At 44.4% G+C, this 18,561-nt stretch overlaps 5 protein-coding genes across 9 annotated transcripts; 3 read left to right on the top strand and 2 right to left on the bottom strand.

Moving 5' to 3' along the window:
• The first annotated feature begins 293 nt into the window (after positions 1–293).
• Positions 294–6,914, top strand: Acf (ATP-dependent chromatin assembly factor large subunit). Its single transcript, XM_002054405.4, has 5 exons — positions 294–773; positions 1,540–5,205; positions 5,269–5,447; positions 5,505–5,946; positions 6,011–6,914. Exons 1-5 carry the CDS (start codon positions 652–654, stop codon positions 6,105–6,107), a joined length of 4,506 nt encoding a protein of 1,501 aa, XP_002054441.1. The 5' UTR covers positions 294–651; the 3' UTR covers positions 6,108–6,914.
• A 522-nt stretch (positions 6,915–7,436) lies between these two features.
• On the bottom strand, positions 7,437–12,698 carry LOC6629366 (DDB1- and CUL4-associated factor 5). 2 transcript variants are annotated; one of them, XM_032438922.2, is made up of 8 exons: positions 12,551–12,698; positions 12,013–12,488; positions 11,768–11,954; positions 11,440–11,706; positions 11,103–11,377; positions 10,919–11,049; positions 10,195–10,858; positions 7,437–7,941 (listed from the first exon to the last, which is right to left on the bottom strand). In XM_032438922.2, exons 2-8 carry the CDS (start codon positions 12,224–12,226, stop codon positions 7,544–7,546), a joined length of 2,136 nt encoding a protein of 711 aa, XP_032294813.1. In that variant the 5' UTR covers positions 12,227–12,488; positions 12,551–12,698; the 3' UTR covers positions 7,437–7,543. The 2 variants fall into 2 exon arrangements, with proteins under 2 accessions (XP_032294813.1, XP_002054444.2); XM_002054408.4 differs by having other exon boundaries at positions 7,437–7,923.
• Positions 8,251–10,167, top strand: Ir100a (Ionotropic receptor 100a). The gene is made up of 2 exons (XM_002054407.4): positions 8,251–9,016; positions 9,078–10,167. The coding sequence occupies exons 1-2, from the start codon at positions 8,286–8,288 to the stop codon at positions 10,165–10,167; spliced, it is 1,821 nt and encodes a 606-aa protein (XP_002054443.1). The 5' UTR covers positions 8,251–8,285.
• A 232-nt stretch (positions 12,699–12,930) lies between the features above and the next one.
• On the top strand, positions 12,931–15,125 carry LOC6629367 (uncharacterized). Of its 3 annotated transcripts, XR_001450093.3 has the most exons (3): positions 13,256–13,414; positions 13,463–14,260; positions 14,352–15,125. XR_001450093.3 is itself a non-coding variant. In XM_002054409.4 (2 exons), exons 1-2 carry the CDS (start codon positions 13,381–13,383, stop codon positions 14,191–14,193), a joined length of 756 nt encoding a protein of 251 aa, XP_002054445.1. In that variant the 5' UTR covers positions 12,931–13,380; the 3' UTR covers positions 14,194–14,332. The 3 variants fall into 3 exon arrangements, 2 of the variants coding, with proteins under 2 accessions (XP_002054445.1, XP_015027697.1); XM_002054409.4 differs by lacking the exon at positions 14,352–15,125 and having other exon boundaries at positions 12,931–13,414; positions 13,472–14,332; XM_015172211.3 differs by lacking the exon at positions 14,352–15,125 and having other exon boundaries at positions 13,463–14,332.
• Rift (Riboflavin transporter) lies at positions 14,302–18,367 on the bottom strand. Of its 2 annotated transcripts, none has more exons than XM_002054410.4 (3): positions 17,704–18,367; positions 14,634–15,783; positions 14,302–14,572 (listed from the first exon to the last, which is right to left on the bottom strand). In XM_002054410.4, exons 1-3 carry the CDS (start codon positions 17,796–17,798, stop codon positions 14,375–14,377), a joined length of 1,443 nt encoding a protein of 480 aa, XP_002054446.1. In that variant the 5' UTR covers positions 17,799–18,367; the 3' UTR covers positions 14,302–14,374. The 2 variants fall into 2 exon arrangements, with proteins under 2 accessions (XP_002054446.1, XP_032294816.1); XM_032438925.2 differs by lacking the exon at positions 17,704–18,367 and adding an exon at positions 16,990–17,045.
• Between the last annotated feature and the right edge of the window lie 194 nt (positions 18,368–18,561).

Below are 18,561 nucleotides of genomic sequence, written 5' to 3'. Positions count from 1 at the left end.
CGATACATGTTAAATCGATATCTGTGTAGATCATGCGAGCATTGTTCATTGCAATCATTATTTTGAAAATTATTCCGAATGTAAAAAGTTGAATTTAAATCAATTTTATTTGAATTTGTGAATTTTTTTGCCAAACTATAATAATATACAACACACTTTCAAAATGGAAGAAATTTAATTAAATATTATGTAAGCGTTTTCCAGCACTAGCCTGAATGGCGCGTAAACTATCGGTAGACAATGCTAGCGACGCTTGAGCTTGTTTACGTACTATTCATCGATATTAACAGGCCCATGTACCATTAGCATCTCAAACGCCAAGCGAAATTCGCAAGGCGCGCGTGAAAATTATATTTTTAAGGCAATTAAGTGAAATTTTAGTGTAAAAGGCTAAATAAAGCTAGTGCAAACGTTAATAAAGTGGCCAATTGCATTTTTTAATTGAGGGCATATTATAGTGCGTAGCTTGACGACGATTTCGTTTGCCTGCTTGCAAAAAAATTGGGCGCCTTTTATTGGTCACTGTCTGTTACCACTCAGTCCGTCGCGTGCCCTGTGCTGCTCCTTCGCGCGCGCACACATACACAAACATACACCTTTACACACTGTTATAATAAAATTAAAAACGAGTTCAGGAACAAATAGGCAAACATGCCGATTTGCAAACGCGACGGTTTTGATCTAAATCAAACAGAGGGCAAAAATGAAACATTCCACGACAACGATTTGGTCTTCTGCTGTTATATTACCAAGCGCATATTCCGCGATTACGAGTAAGTCGAATGCGTTAGCCTTAATTTGTTTTGCCTTTTATCAAATGCTGCTTGCTGCAGCAGTATAGCAACGACAAAGCAAACATTGCGCTAAAGTATACAACAAAACGAAGATGATGAACGCATGCTTCGGCCAAACGATACATGCAAAAACATTTTGTCAGCTTGGAAAGTGTCGCTAGCGGCAGCAATGGAAAGCGCGCGAATATAATTCACAGCTGCTATTGGCAGCGTTGCCACCCTGGTAGCATTAGATTTTAAATATATAAACTGAAATATTATTTATGTTTATTCATAAGTAATATATGTTCATAATATTGATTCGGAGTATATGGGAGTACTCTTTCAATTAGATTTTATGAAGACATGCGTTAAATCTGTAGTTTTTATATACAAAACATTGCAAATTCTTTGTTACCAACTAAGTCATATTAAAACCAATTTCAAATACATAAGTTTTTGTATAAAAAAATGATTGTGTTGAAGAAATGCGCAAAACATATGGAGTAAATATCATTAAAATCGGTTTACTATTCTAATTTATATCAATTAAAGAAACAATCCGCTGAAAATGTAGAGAAAACTCCGTTGTGAGATCCTTAAAAACAAATATATTGTACATTTGTTATTTATGTCTGTAAGGGTATTTAATCCTCGACACACTAAAGATAACTTTATTTTTTAAAATACTAGGTATAAAGTAATTCCAGCCTCTCAATTGAAACAATAATCTTGAAGCCTTCATCTAATCGTTGCACATTTTCAGAAACTATTTTCGACATGTTATGGCCATAAACTCGACGGTTTGGCAGTGTGAGGCCACTGGCAAGGATGGCCTCACCTACGAGGAGGCGGTGAAAAGCGAACGCGTTGCCCGCAAAAAGATGGAACAGTTTAAACAGAGCTTACGTGCGCCCGTCCTGCTAGTAATCGAACATGCACGCCAGTCGGCTGTCAAGACGCTTAATTTGATTGTGTCCAAGTTTCTGCGTAAACGCTTCTTTCTCAATGAGGAGGTGACCGTTACAAACAAGAAGAACACAGTTTTCAAAGTGGTGGGCATTAAGCCGGGCGACAACATGCCGGAGCCCGGCAATGGCATTTACGAGGACACCGAACAGCTGGAGTATCGTTTACGTGCGCCCAACGGTAATGAAATAAATGCGCCCTTCGAGCAGTTGCGTCGCCAGCGCGCCGAGTTTAACCAAGAGAATTTGGCCATGTTCATCAAAAATAACGTGATTCGTGTGGATGGGATTTTGCGGCCTAAGCCTGAGATCTATAAGCAATATGTGACCGAGCCGAACATCAACTTTTCCAGCATCTTTATTGGCAAAATGCCGCGCTACTCGCCGGCAAAAATAAAGCGACCCGAGGCTAAGGATACCAAAAAGCAATCAACACTAAACAAGTACATTGTCAAGGGAGAGGAATCGACTGTTAAGAGCAAGGCCGATACCGAGGCCAAAGCGAAATTACTGGCCGAAGAAATGGAGCGCATTCGCCTGGAAAAGCTAGCCAAATGTGCGGAAATGGAGCGAGAAAAGGCACAGAAAAAGGCCGAATTAATGTCGCGTGTGGAGCAAGAATGTTACGATCTGACAACCAAAACGGATGATCTGGAGCGCAGCGATCAGTCCGTGTTGCCCACGTATCATCCAATTGTAACATTTCTGCCGGTTCAGCTTTTGGGCGATGCCTTTATGCTGCGCGAATTTATGCACACATACCGTGGACTGCTTTCCGGCGTAGAGGTGTTTCGCCAAAATCTTAGTTTCTACGAAATGTCGCGCGCCTTTAGCGCACGCGAGGTGGCCGGTCCACTTTCCGACATACTGCTTGTGCTCTTGGGCACAATCTTTGATCTGCAAAAGGAGGAGGAGGAGGAGTGCCCGGTAGCATACGCGCTTGGGCGCACGCCGGCAACACGGGAGCCATACATCAGCATGTATAATGCCTCAAATTCCCATCGATATGCCAAGCGGCATTTCTCTTTTAATCTGAACGAACTGCCACTGGACGCACTCACCCTGAGCGAGGTTCTACGGCTGCACTTGTTGGCCTCAGGTGCGGCTGTACTAGAAAAGGCAGAAAAGTGGCGCATTATGTACCGTAATGGCTACTCATCGCGTGAGGATCCTGGTCTGCAGCTGCGCCTACAGTACGCTCACATTTTGCGTGCCCTCAAAACCAATTGCATTGCTCAGCTGGAATTTGAGGACATTATGCGTATAATAAACTGCCTGATGGCGCAGATCTTAACCTACTCGGGCACTATAAACGTCGTTGAGGAACGCATGGAGCGGACGGCCAAGGCGAAAACTGAACTGCGCGCCCTGATCATTGCCGAGAATAGGCGCCTGGCTGCACTCGAGATGACCAAACGTAGGCTAACCAACGAGCACCATCAGCAGTGCCTGACAGATGAGGTGAAACAGGATGCGGAGAAGAAAAAGGCGCTGGGTGAGCAGCTTAATCGCCGCATTGCCGATTTGCTGGCACAGTCGGATCGGGAGCAGCGCAAGCACGAGCAGCAGGTGCTCAAGCTGCACTCGGAGCTGTTTAACTTTTTGGTCTACTTGGGCATGGATAGATGCTATCGCAAGTACTATGTGCTGGAGTCCATGCCGGGCATTTTTATAGAACATTCACCGGATAGTATGATGGACACGTGTCTAGCCCAACCGCCGGTAAACAAGTCGCCCGCCGAGCTGCGCAAGCAGGCACAGTTGCCAAAGGTGCGCAAAGATTTGCGTATCTATTTGGTAAAGCTATATAGCGAGGAAGATAAAAAGAGGCGCAAACCAAACAACAAACAATCGCTCGAGAATAAAGAGAACCAAGAGAATCGGCTAAATGGCCACGGACAAGGACAATCGGGGGAGCAGATGGATGTGGCGGCCGGGGACGATGAGGAGCAGACTCCGCCTACACAATTCGAGCTGCTAATGTGCAGTGGCGATAGCGCCAACTGTATTGTCCATGATGAGCACCATCCACAGCGCAAGGTCTGGTCATACATCTACCAGGCTGAAGAGATTGATGCATTGATAAGATCCCTGAATCCGCTCGGGTGGCGGGAATCGGAACTGCTGGACGAACTTACTCAGCTGCGCGCTCTAATCGAGCAGCATGTGAAGAGCTGCCCGCACGAGCTGCTTAGCCTGGACAGCGAAAAGAAACGCAACAAGTTCATCAGCACGATGCATTCGGAGACGCAGCGTAAATATGGTCAGGCTAATTTCGGTCTGCCTGAGGGAACGGAACTTAACGAGGTTTTGCGATTGCATCTCGTGGATTGTATTCTGCAGTTCGAGACAGACATTTACACCGGTGACTTGGGCCGGCTGAAGATCAAGGACATGGAAAAGTGGCGTCAGCAGCTGCTGCAAGATGACTTTGATGCTCAGTGCAAGTTGCAGTGGGGACCTGGTCTGATGTACAGCGATGAGGTGCCCGCCGATTCGGACAATGAGTCGCACGAGGATTACGACGACCAAGATGACGATAAAGATGAGGATGCCATTTTTCTGAACCAGTATGCGCGAAAGAAGTATGGCAAGTATCGGGATCCAGGTCAATACATTAGCCAAAGCCAAGACGCGTCCTCGACCGAATCCCAGACACATCGGACTCAAGTTCGCAACTTGGCCAGTGCACTGTTGCAGGTGGAGCAAGCGATTGGTCGTCGTTTTCTAAAGGAGCCATTCGGCTTCACCAAGAAACGCCAAGACACTAAGCAGGATCAGCAGAAGCTGATCTGCGAGTCCAGGCTGCAGCAGTGGGAGGTGTCGCTCATGGAGAGCACTAGCTATGCCCAGATCTTTCTTCATCTTAACATTCTGCACGACTCCATACTGTGGAAGCATTCCACAAACAAGTCACTGTGTAAGGTATGCCGACGCGGCACCGATCCGGAGAAAATGCTGCTCTGCGACCAGTGCAACGGCGGCACTCACATGTTCTGCATGAAGCCAAAGATGCGCACAGTGCCGGAAGGCAACTGGTACTGCCACACATGTGTAAAGAATCTCGGCTTGATTAATGCCACCGACGACAAGCATCAGGAGCAAAAGAAACGCGCTGCCCAGAAGAAACGCAAGTTCATTGTGGACGAGGTAGACGAGGATGTCGATGAGGGTGTTGCAGACAGTGACGGAAACGATGAAGACGAAGACGATGAGGGCAGTGATAATGAGGAAACTGAGCTCAGCGATGCACAAGACGATAAGAGCGAAGCTTCTTCTATATCCGTTAAGGCCAATGGTAAGGCGGCAGCAAAAGGCTCAAGTGCACGCCGCAGTAGCAGGCGATTGAAATCCAAAGAAATTGAAGATGCCATGCAGGAAGATGATGATGAAGCCGCTGATGATGACTCAGTGGAAGCTGATGAAGCTGAAGCAGACGAGGACAACGAAGAGGAGGATGGAACGTAAGTTCTGAATAAGTTAAACCACTGTGAACAAAATGTAATATGCAAGTTATTTATGCCTAGCGAGGATGAAAAGGTATGCCAGACATGTTTCTATGACGGCTGCGAAGTTTGTTGTTCCCGCTGCTCCGAGTGGTATCATCTGGAGTGCGTCAAATTAAAGCGACAGCCTCGCACGGATTTTGTATGCAAAAAGTGCAAAACAAATGAATCACAACGCTCCCGACGTCGCCCCAGTCATGGTAATGCTATATTTTGTTTTGCAAATGCCAAATTATAAAAACATATGATGTTTACAGTCGATGGCGATGCCGACGATGATGAGGATCACGAGGAGCCGCAGGCAAAGCGTGCGCGGTCCTCGCGCAACTCGTTGCGCATTTCCCTGGACAAGTCTGCTGCCAACAACAATATTAATAATAATAATAACAATACCAGTAATAACAACAATCGTCGTTCAGGACGCCGCACCAATGACAATCTGCCACTAAATAGCGCCGCCCTATACGATCTGCTGGAGCAGACAATGAAGCATCAGGCTGCGTGGCCTTTCCTGCGACCAGTTTTGACCTCCGAGGTTCCGGATTATCATAAGATAATTAAGTCGCCCATGGATCTGGCTAAAATCAAGTCCAAGCTAAACATGGGCGAATATCATTTGAACGAGGAGCTGCTCAACGATATCCAGTTAGTGTTCAAAAACTGCGATCTGTATAATATCGAGGGCAATGAGATTTACGAGTGAGTAGCTACACGTCCCGTCCCAGTCCATAACAATAATAATGCTGTTTCCTCTGATCATTAGTGCTGGCTGCGAATTGGAGCGATTCGTTATGTTACGCTGCAAGGAATTAATGCTACCGTTTAGGCCCAGTGACATGAACGCCGACTTCATTTGCTAAGCCGTGTATGGACTCTTTTTAGATATTTCGTGTAAATTAAATTAATTAGCTTTAGGCCATAGACAAAGAACAAGCCAGCGTACATAATTAGACAGTATTGTTTCGTTACCAGTAATCAGATTAATTAAGAGTTAAAGGATTATCAGCCGCATTCTAAAGAACGCACTCTTCTTTTACAGTCGTCTGTAAGTGTAATTAATGTTTCTACTTACGTTTCTCGCTTTTGTTTGCATTTAGCATAATCGTTTGAACTGCGACCTAAATAGTTATTAGTTACATTTTAGAATTTATTATTAATTGTACGCATAAATTATTGTAGACATACACACAGTTCACAGAATTTAGCATTCAATAAAATGAAAACCGAATACTTGCAACTTATCAAAGCTGTTTTCATTCGCAGTTGGCTAATAATTGTATATGTATATAATGTCATGAATGAATCAGATCCTCTAATATACATCCATATATAAATATATGGATATATGTATGTACGTTTAGTGCGTGTCTTATATCTGAAAGTACGTTTGAATTACAATTACTATATATTATATAATATGATGAAGCATTTATACATTTACAAATTGCATGTCAGCTTCATTACTTTTTAGATCGATTGGCGGCAATCAACAAATTTCCGTTGTTTTTCGCTTTCTGTACTCGGGTTTTCTTTTAACGACATTCATAATATATTTTTAATCACATTTAACATTTAAATTTCATTTGCAATTTGTGAAAAAAAAAAAAATTATTTACTATTTTATACGCTTTTTGCTCTTACTTCTAATGAATACATGAAAGATTATATTTAGAATGTCATGTTTTTTTTTTTTTTATGGTGTTCGTTACTGCATTTTTTCAGAGATCAAAAAAGTAAAATAATAAAAGTTTCCCAATGTTAAGGTTTGTATAAACTTCGTAAAGGAGTTGCAGCTAAGTTTCCCTCAATTAAGCTACTACATTTGGATTTTGGCTAAGCGATTCTTAAGTATTAAATCAAAGCTATTTCGAAATACCGAATATTTGATGCCATCAAAAGAACAATAAATCAATTTTCAGAATGGATACATTAATGTGATCCAGTGTGATCCAAAAAAATGTTGGTCTATGTTTTTCTTTTTAATAAGAAATTTTCGGTGTATAAGGATATAGCGCAAGGCTATTTACATGCCGAGCATGTTATACCCTTTAATATTCAATAAGCCAATTATAGTTATTCTAAGGGATTCAGACAAACTGACAATAATATAGTTAGCGAGAAACTAGATATAGGTAAACTATCCTATTTATAGAACTTCCATTGAAATTGAACATTTTCTTGCCTTCTGCTAATTTTTTGTTTTTTTTTTTTTTATCATACATACACTTAAAGGAATAACACTCATTTCTGGCTTGCCAGTATACAATAGTGGATAGAAACCTCTTCTTGAATGTATTTAAAAATTTGTTTGGGTTGCGACCGTCGATGTTGTTGGCTCCGAGTGGATACCATTGCGCCGTTTGTTGTTATTCTCAGAGTTTGAGGTGCTCGGCGCCTGCGACAGTTGTGCCTCCATTGATGTGTTGGATGTATCATCATCGGGTGTGCTGGTGCTGTTGCTGTTGTTCTCCTCGACAGTGTTCTCTTGATTAACTTCCGGCTCATTATCGTCATCATCATCCAGCCATTCGGTATCATAGGACATGGCGCTGTCCGTCTCCTGTCGACCTCGGCGTGGACGTCTTACATTGCGTCTTCGCTTGATGGCTGCGAAACGCAGCCGCATTAGCTTCCGCTTGCGCTCCAGCTGCTCGAAACTGGCCTGCAGGGAGCCAACTACGGAGAAATTCAAATCTTTTTAGTGGTTATTATTGCAGCTGAGCCAAGTTGTGTACAAGTATTTGGTCAAGTCATGCAAAGGGAATGTACACAAATCGGAAGCTTGACTCTGCTTGGGCAAACAAAGCCCTGACACTTGCCAATAATTGGGGGTTTCGCCATGGGGGCGTGGCTACTGACTGGGAGGCAAGCGGTCTATTGTTAACCAACGAGCATAGTCAGCTGTCAAGAGTCACTGACAGTAGGCAAACAACGGCACCAGCCCAGGTGTCAACGGGCCATTGTTTGTCCACAAAGATACGGTCAGGAGGACAGGTCAATCGCTGGCGCGGGTCAAAAAGTATTCAGTTGCGGTCACAATGTCGTTGAACGTACAGCTAATTATGTTAAGCCTGCTGACAGTAACGAAATTAACGATTGGGCAGGACGATGGTAGCGTTGATAGTTATGCAAAAATGTTTGAGCCCATGCTGAGCCAGCAGGAGAGCACCCTGGAACTGCACCTGCGTAGCATGCGGGATGCGGATAATAGATTTGTCCAGTTTCTACTGCGACAGCAGAGTAATGCAGTAAAAGTGCATGTTGCCCAGGAAACGCCAGAGCCGGGCGCAGCGCTAGTTTACGACGCCGTGGTCCACCATTTCTATATCTATGAGCATGTGCAGCAAATGCAGCAGCACCTAAAGCAGTTTACCAGCCAGGTCGGCTTTTATCTGCTAGCACTGGAGCGATTGCCAGCGGATGAGCAACAGCTTTTGCAGCAGTTTATGGAGACAATCTGGCGGGTACTTGGTCACAATCGCATCTACTATGTGCAGTTGGCAGCCAAGCAAGTGCTGCTCTACAATCCCTTTCTGCAATGCGTGGTTCTTGCCGAGGATGAGCACAGCTATGAGCGCATTTACTCCAACCTTCATGGCTATCCACTGCGCGCATACATCTTTGATTCAGTCTACTCCGCACTTTATGAAGATGACTCCACCGAACGGCCTCTACGTGCCACAGGGCCCGATGCCACTGTGGCAGAAACAGTTGCCAAACACCTTAACTTTACGCTGAACTACGTGTGGCCAGATGACGAGTTCTTTGGGTAAGTAACTTACTGGTATATTAATCTGGAAGATTCATTTTAGTTACATGCTCATTTACAGTGGCCGTCAGCCCAATGGCTCTTATACTGGTGGCGTGGGGCGGGCACATCGTCACGAGCTGGACGTCATCTTTGCCGGCTTTTTTATTAAGGATTATCTAACGTCGCGCATCCAGTTTAGCGCCGCTGTCTACATGGATGATCTGTGCCTCATTGTGCAGAAGGCCCAGCGTATTCCACAGTCAATTGTGCCCCTCTTTGCCGTTCGCGTGGATGTCTGGCTGTGTTTTCTACTCGTGGGCTTTGCATGCGCTTTCGTCTGGCTCTGCCTGCGCGGCTTGAATCTGGGCCTACGCATCGAGTGCCTGACCGATCAGAATCGCAAGATTGATGACGGTCGCTTCTTTGTTATTGCCTGGCGCATCTTTATCGACACCTGGGTCGTGTGGGTGCGTGTGAATGTGGGAAAATTTCCACCTTACAATTCAGAGCGTATTTTCTTGGCCTCGTTGTGTCTGGTTAGCGTCATTTTTGGAGCACTATTGGAGTCCAGCTTGGCCACGGCATATATACGACCACTGTACTATCGTGATCCAAAAACTTTGGCCGAACTAGACGACTCCCAGATGCCCATTTACATAAAGCATCCGGCATTCAAGGATGATCTATTTTATGGCCACGACTCGGCGGTTTATCGACGCCTGAACGCCAAGATGGTCCTGGTGGGAGAGGGTAAGGATCGTTTGATCAGCATGGTCGCCAGAAATGGCAGATTTGCCGGTGTGACGCGCTCTGCCAGCCTCGAGCTTAGGGACAGACGCTACATTATGACCCACAAGGTGCACAAGATACCCGAGTGCCCCAAAACCTATCACATTGGCTATGTACTGCCCAGGCCATCGCCCTATATGGATGCCATCAATACTGTGCTGCTGCACATTTTGGCAGGTGGACTTTTGGACCATTGGATAAGCGAGATGAAGGAGCGCGCCAAGTTGAATATACATCATTATCCCGATTATTTGGCAGTGCTGGGCGTGGGACAGTGGAAGGTATTGACTCTAACAGACATACAACTGGCTTTTTACGCATTGGCAATCGGATGCGTGCTGGCTGCACTAGTTTGTCTACTAGAGTTCCTGATCAAATAAAGATTTACGTATGTATGATTTACTTACTCATGCGTAGCTCGGGCGGCTTGCGAGGACTGCGGCTGGCTGGCTGGGAAATGATGTCCCGACGACTACGTTCCCGAGCAGCCGCCTCTGCGGATGTGGTGGGTAGCTCGTCATCACCAAATAGCCGGTGTGTTTCCTCCAGCCATTCGCTGATGCGCGCTTGCGTGGCTGCCTGCCGCTGCTCGCCCAGCAGCCGAGCCAGCAGCTGCTCCACATTGCGGTGCTGGCCCCCAGTGCCCTTGACCGCCAGCTGCAACAGTGCTCGCCGCTTTTTTGCCACCAAATAGAAGATGCGGTTTGGATGCGTCTGCCAGCTGAGCTCACTGACATTGGGTGTGTCCACTTCGCTCTGTTCCTCCGACTGAGTGCTGCTCTCGCTGCGTTCTGTGGACGTGCCAGAGCTGCTGTCGCTGCCGCTGGTGGTCTCTTGATCATTGTCGTTGCCGTTGCCACTGCTGCTGTTGCTGTTCCAGTTCTCCAGTTCACGTTGCACCAGCGTATCAAAAAAGGCCAGCATCACCTGGTCCTCGTCCATATTGCGCGAGCTAAAGTCTTGCGATACTTGATCGGTGGCGTTGCGATGAAGCATTCGTGTACAATAGGGCGTATCGGATGGTTCAATCAGTGCACCCTCCCAGCCATGCTGTGCAAATGGGCTCCAGAACTGTATAAAGAAGAGCCTTTATTTACCCAGGCTCGTTAGTTGGACAGAGTCTTCTCCTACCTTGATAATCTTTTCCACACCCGACGAAGCCAGCAGGCAACGCTGGCGATTGTAGCGCACCTGGTTAACAATAGATCGATGCCCGGTCAGGATGACAGGTGTCGTATCAATCCATTGATTCTTTTCCTCCACTAGAGCGAGAAAGATTAAGTTATCTGCTGAATGATATTTTTTAAAGACTTACGGTCGATTCCGTCCAGCCGCCAGATGAACATATTAAAGTTATCCGAGCCGGAAACCACCAACTCATCCTGCGGACCAGCAAAGGTGCAGCTCTTCATGGTGCACGAATTGAAGTATTCATCGTGATAAAACGAACACAACGGGTCGGACGAGCTCGGATTATACAGAATGGGCGGCAAGCGGCGGTGTAGAGTGAGCAAAAGGCTACCATTGCAGTTAAAGCGCACACTCATGCAGCTAGGGGATTCAGTTATGTAGTTATACTGGCAAAGTGCCCTAGGAGAGTAAAGAAGGGGCATTAGAATAAACTTCAGGCAGTGCATAACAGCTGAACCCACTGTGTATGGTGCCGCAAATCCCACATCTGAGCACCACGTTTGGCATTGGCTGTGGCCAAAAAGTTGCCGTTAAGTGGATGAAACTCGACTGCATTAAATGGCGTGCGAAACTTGGCTATGGCCAATGGTTCATTCTTGCCCACGCGCAGATCATAGACAAGGATTTCGCCATGCTCCGTGGCCACACTAAACATATTGGTGCTGGTACGGTCCACACTTAGGCCATAGACGGGTCCGTCATGTGAAAAGTAATTAAGATTCTTGCCGCTGGGTACACAGGGAGCAGATAGGTTAGATGTGAGATAAGAAAGCTTTTGGTGACACTTACGTGCCCAGGTCGTGCTGTATGACCAAGTCGTCATTGCCGCCGGAGAACAAATACTTGTTGTCTGTGTCAAAGCCTAGACAAAAAATGTTGCTCGCATGCTCCCCATACATAACGCTTGGGTTGTCCTGGCCCACGTTTGCCAGCGTCTGATCTACATGCCAGAGCAGAACGCGCTTATCGTCTCCACCTGGAAGCCGGCAAACGAAATTAGCAGCCCGTAAGAGTAGCAACAGGTAGCGACTCACCCGATGCCAGGTACTCTCCACCATGGTTAAACTCCAGGGCATTGACACAACCATAGTGCCCCGCGAGATTGCGCTGGTATAGATTCTCAGCGGCATGCAGGCGCTGCCTGAAGATGCCAGCCTCTAGGTTGCTTCGCAAATGCTCAAACTCCCGACAGCTGAGCGCATGATCCAAATTCAGGCTAGCAGCCGGGCCGCCTCTCACATAGCTCATACTGGAGCTTTTTATTCAATTTTCGACTGGACCTCGTTTAGCTACTGCCCCACTACCCACTTGTTCGTCTTATGCATTTACAGCCTGTCGCTCTGGTAACAATTGTTCGGGTTCACAGGCGCTGCCGTTGCAACACAGTTGTATACATTTTGTCGACGCCGACGTCGCTGCTGACGTCGTCGTCACAATTGCACTTTTTTGCGTTGGCGTTGGAAGTTTTCAGCTTGTGTGTTAGCTCTAATGGAAATTTGAGGCACGGCAACTGCAAATGTAATTTTATTTATTTTTTATTTGTTTATTTGCATTCTAATTGCCAGGAGCTACCTTTTCTTTTCTTTTTCAAATGGCGTTTCAATTGACTTTTTCAACGCACAACTCCCGCAGCGATTTTCTCACGACGACGACGACTGCGACTGCGACTGCGACTCTCGACTGGTTTAATCATCGGAATATGCTTTAATCAAAATGAAAACAGAAAGTAGACGAGAAGCGTAGAAACAGCTGTTCCTCGAGCTGAATAGACATTAGAGATGGGCGCGTGCTGAGTCGACGCACGCAATGCAACTGTTTCAAATTGCTTCAAATCAAATGAATTTCTCTAATTGGAGAACACGAACTGTTGCATCAATATGTGTATGTATATGCACACATACATATGTGCATGTGTATATAGCTACATTTCAACTAGTTTGTTTGTAAAACTATCATTTTACTGATTTAATTTAAAACGTAACTTGAAACATATTCAATATTTCTCTTATTAATGTAACAGGAAACTGGAAAGCCTAGATTTGCTATTAACATTATAACGTTAATATTATTAACATAAATTATTATGCCATATATCCATACCTGAGACTGTAAATGTAAATTATTTAAATGTTTTTACTATTGGAATAAGTTATAAGACGGCCTACAGAGGACTCTTTCAAGCAGGAGCCTTAGATTTTGAAATGTGATTCTTAAATGTTCCGTTAACATATATTTACTATATTTCGATTTGATTTTATAATCTTGGTTGCAATGCTTTTTAAACATATCACAGATTTTACACACAGAACGTAGAACATAAATTTTAGGGAATTTAAAATCATTTCGTGTTAGTTGGTTAGTTTGATTGAAATTCTTCGTATTGAAAATTAAGAGCCCGCTAAATGGAAAACGCCGAAAACAATAAGGAGCTGAATGGTTTGTTAATAAAAAGACAATATGTCAATTATGCTCAATTAATCGCAGTTTTAACAGCCTTACCGAAGGATATTGATATCGAGAATACCCAACACATATGCCTCTACCTGCGGAATCTACGGGCACGGCTCAAGCAAACGATACAGCAGCACACTGACTTGATTCAGACTTCAGTGAACATAATCAGGGAGATGGCTGATGTGTCCACAATGCTGGCAATGACGCAGTCCGGAACAGAGCAGCAGCCTACTAAAATCAAGCGACTGATTATGGACTTTGAAAACATGCACACAGGTGACAATGGCTTGAGCTCAGTCGAGGCAATGGAACTGCGTGAGCTGCTCGCTGATTTTCGACGACTTCACGAGAGTCAACTGCTGCGCGATAGCCTGATGTGTTTCAAGCGCGCCAAGGAGTCCTTCGAAAAGGTTGATACCTTGCTGGGCCAATCTGGCCAAAGTGTTCTCGGCGAATCGGGCCAGCCATCGCCTCAGAGCAGTCAGGCAGTGGTGAGCAGCAATAGTGCTAGTCGCAGTCTGCGGGAGAAGATTTTGGCCTTCAACAAGGCCTCCGAGAAGGGCCAGAATATGTTGCAAAATTTTACGCATTGCTTTAGCAAAATGAGTACTGCGAATATTGCATCTGCTGCTGAAGCGCAGGCAAACCCGACTGCATCGCGTTCCCGCACGAATTCCGGCTACGAGGGTGACGTGGACAGTGAAATCGATCAAACTGATAATGCCAAAAGTAAGGAACAAGTTATCAAACCTAATAACTGAGGCATATTTATGGTTTAAGTTTATTATACACGTATATCATACCAAATAATGAGCTATGCCTAACATGGTATGTGTTTTAAATATTCTATTGTTATGACAAGGCGCAAGTAAAAAATAAAATATCTATATATTTACTAAACTATGTTAAAATCATCTAGTTGAGGATATGAAACCGGGCTGCTCAGCATTCCGACTCGGCGGCCTGAAAGAAGCGCGTGTAGTTAATGGCAAAGAATATGGAGATAGCACCAATTGCCGAGCCCAGTTGGGTAATTGCGCCCACCCAAACCAAAGACTGGCCGCCCTGGGCACGCATCACAGTCGTAATTCCCAGCTTGGTGTAGCTGACGATTCCGACAAGCAAAGTCCACGCAGCAACCTGCAAAAGTGAAATACAAAATATATCAATATGGACAATAGGTTCAACTCGATTCACTTACCACTAGCACGGCGCCAGCTGTATGATCGTAGAGCGGTGAATATGGACTTAGGATAGCGGTGATAAATACATAGCTGGTGAGCAGCGCTGCCAGAGTCGAGAGCACATATATGATGCGCAGCGATGTGAAATATAGGAACATGGCCATAAAACAGGCCACTGGATTGGCAATAACACTCAGCGTTGCGGACAGGTGATAGGCGCGCGTTCCATACGGCGCACTCGAATATGATTGTATGCTGGGAAACATGCCGTTGCTGAAGAGAGAGATTGTGCCTATAAGCAGCAGCAAGCCAATATACTGTCCACGGGTGAGCTGTTGCAGCTGCGGTTGATTATCATCCTGGCCATACTCGTACTTGTTGCCCTTGCTAACAGTGACCTGGGCATATTCGCTCTTCGCCAGTGACAGATGATTGAGCAGCGTGTAGCCAATATAGCTGAGTACCATCAGTCCAAATAATATTAAAAAGAATACCCTTGTGTCAAACAATGGCGGTTCTGTTATTTTCTGGTAGATCGCCTCGCCCGACTCGGTCTCATTCACAAGCACACAGCGACCGGTGTCACCAATGCCCTGCACCAAAGCCGTAACGCTGGGTAGCAGGCCGCTGAGACCCTCGCCGATGAAATAGGTGACTATGTATTGCTCCTTGAAGCGCCCCATGTAGGGCATAAAGAGCACTGAGCTTGTGCAAGCATTGAGCGCGGTAAAGATGGTGAGTATGAAGAGCGCTACGCTGTGCTCGTTGCCCGCCAGCGATGCCGTCCGGTTGTAGAAAAACGCGGTTAACAGACAGGACATTGTGCCGATTGCCAGGACTGCATGTATGGTGAAGCCATCGTTGAGCTTCCAGGGTGAGTACTTTTGATAGACAGTGTAGAGTAGTGGTCCCAAATTTCCTATTTGCACCATCACGCTCAGATAGGATGGCAGACTCCAGCCCTCGGGCGCCTCATTAACCAGCAGAGGCAGCTGTATAAAGGTGCCATTCACGCCCAGCCAAGTGCCTATACCAAAGCATATGGCCAGCAGATCGACGATCAGGTTGCGATTCTTGAAGACGCCGCCGGTTTTATGCTCCATCTTCTTGCTAATGGATCGCCAGTTGAAGAATGCACTTAGCTCGCTGGGCTCGTCTGTGCCGCATCTAAGAATAAGGTTTAAATCATTAAGATAAGATCCGTATACAACATTGTGTCTGCACCATAATTCAGATTTACTTAGTTTCACTAAATGTCTTTTAACGCAGTAAATGAGGCCGGCAGGTCGCTCATGAATTTGTACTTGTGGGGTTACACAATGCATTGGATGGAAAGTGTATAAGCGGATCAGTCAAATATGTCAGGGTCTTAATTGTTAATTTTGAGAAATTCTCTAAAAGTTTTCAAGTCTATGAATGCTGCCCAATTTGGGTGACACATTTTAATATACTAAGTTTCAAGTAGGTCTTCTAATACACATACGTTACAATTTTATATCATAAAGTGACAGTATTAGTGTATTTAAGCTTCGTTGTGAGTTCTAATTATAATCTCACACTTATTCGTTAAGTTTAGAGATAGCGAACACAATATGCTTTTGTGGTAGGGTAGTAGGAATGTAAATTTGTATGTACAAAGAGAATACATTTGAGTGCACACACTTTCATTTAATAAGCCTGACAGGGCATTTTTTTTATACCCTGAACCAATTCAAAATGGGTATAAGGGTATATTGTATTTGTGCAAAATCCAAATGTATGTAACAGGCAGAAGGAAGCATTTCCGACCCCATAAAGTATATATATTCTTGATCAGGATCAATAGCCGAGTCGATCTAGCCATGTCCGTCTGTCCATCCGTCCGTCTGTCCGTATGTATGAACGCAAGGAATTCAGAACCTATAAGAGCTAGAGAAATTTTAGATGTAGGTGCTTCTAGTGCCTGCGCAGATCGATTTTTTTCCGATAATCGATAACCTACTCCGTTTTCAAGCAATCGATAAGAATCGATATCGATATCCTGTCTTTTTTTTTTGTCAATTTTGGTAAGTAATAAGAGCTAGAGTCCACCAAACTTGACATATAGCTTCTAAAATAGAATATATATATGGATTTGATATTGGCAGAAGAGGGTTCAGGGTATCCCCTAGTCGGGAGCTCCCGACTAGAACCTCTTGTTTTTTTTTTTTGGTGTATTGTGTTCGCATATGTGAGCAGGTTCGCTTTGAAAACTTAAGCTGATAGCTGACCCGCTCTGAAATATGGTCAGGTAACTGCTCATTTTCAGGTATTCAGTAGTGTGTGAATGTGGTGACTAACTGATTGATTTGATATCTGTAAAAGCTAGGAATCCGAAATTTGGACTTAAGTTACCTTATGGGTTCTGAGGAAAAATCGCGGAAAACCTGTTGCATGAGCCATTTTTAAATTCACCCTTTTCGGCAAATCCACACACGCTTGGTGGAAATGGCGGTCAATGATTTGTTGGGTTTCGGAAATTTTTTAAAAATTTACTTAAGACGTGTTTCAAACTTTTGGCAAAATACACACCAGTAGGATCAAAAATGCACAAAAGATGGAAATTCATTTTGTTGACTTCAAGATTTCCACCGTAAGATATGAGAACATGAAACTAATTTTGAAATATTTATGTTAATTATAGCTGGAGACGTGTAGTTCAAGATTATAGAAGGTAGGTTTCAATTTTGAATGGCGACAGACAGCCAGAGATAATTGTTGTGTTTTGACTTGAAATGCTTCTAACTCAAAAGTCGAGATCTTATCAATGCAATTAAGCAGGAACGTGAACGTCTCCAGCGCTCAAACTGAAGTGGGCCAATTCTCATTTGGCTTTCCTCACGTAATTCAAATAGACAGATAACAACTGATTTGCTTTATGGGCACAACGTCACGCTGGCCATAAACAAAACTTTGATGCTGCCATAAACTATGACAAATCTGAGGTGAAAAATAAATGAACAAATGAAAGCGGAGGTCAATAAGCTTACGTATGTATGTATGTATAAACAGGTTTCCATAACGATACACACACACACACACACACACAAACGAATTCGCAGCCCTTACCTGTCGAAATTGTGGCGTTCCGCTCCGGCGTGGTTTGGCGTTGAGAGCACAGCGTATACTGCACCGGATTGGCTAACATTGTTAGCTCCAGACATAACGGTGTGTTTAAAAATAATCAACAGTTATAGCTGGATTTACCAATTAATTTACGATCAATATGCCGATGTCGAGATTAGATTGCGCCGACAATGTTTCATCAGATGGAGCGAGCACTGCTGTAACTATGATATAGATGCCTCGTCGGGTCAAAGTGGCCAGGCTTTAATTGGCAGCCAATTTCGAGCGTGGCTTAATTGGCGGGCGCTCAAATAAAACTGATTGAAAGTTGAGCGTGTGTTCTCTTCTCGCATCCAATTTCAAGACATCAATTCCTATGCTTTTTTGTGATACTTTTTTGTGATTGATGTTGGCATTTGGAGTCGCAGCTACGTTAATGATGCATTCGAAGTTGTCCCGTTATGCAATTCGTCATGCGGCAAACGTAAGCAAATGTGGAGTATTACGACAAGTCACTGCTTTGGCAGGGCGCGTGTTTACTAAAGGAACTCCGATGGCCATTAGAATTTAAATTTTTATGTGCCCACCATAAATAAAGAATTCCAAATCTGACAAAGTGATACCAAACAGCTGATGAAAACTGACCGGCGTTAAAATAACTAGAAGATAGCGCATTGCGCATGATATAAGTTCGATGTTCAAATGAGTGAGCTTATGTGTGACGTCACATATGTGAAATATTATGCGATGACTTAAACGACTTTTAAGTTAACAATATTATGAAACATAAATGATCTTTATGACCGAGAAAGCAATTTGTATATATTGAATTGATTTTACGCGTACCATGAGTAGCGCATA

Source organism: Drosophila virilis, chromosome 2, assembly GCF_030788295.1.
Source record: "Drosophila virilis strain 15010-1051.87 chromosome 2, Dvir_AGI_RSII-ME, whole genome shotgun sequence".
NCBI classification, from domain to species: Eukaryota; Metazoa; Arthropoda; class Insecta; order Diptera; family Drosophilidae; genus Drosophila; species Drosophila virilis.
Note: the sequence above shows the minus strand (reverse complement) of the source record. Positions and strands in the feature narration are given on the sequence as shown.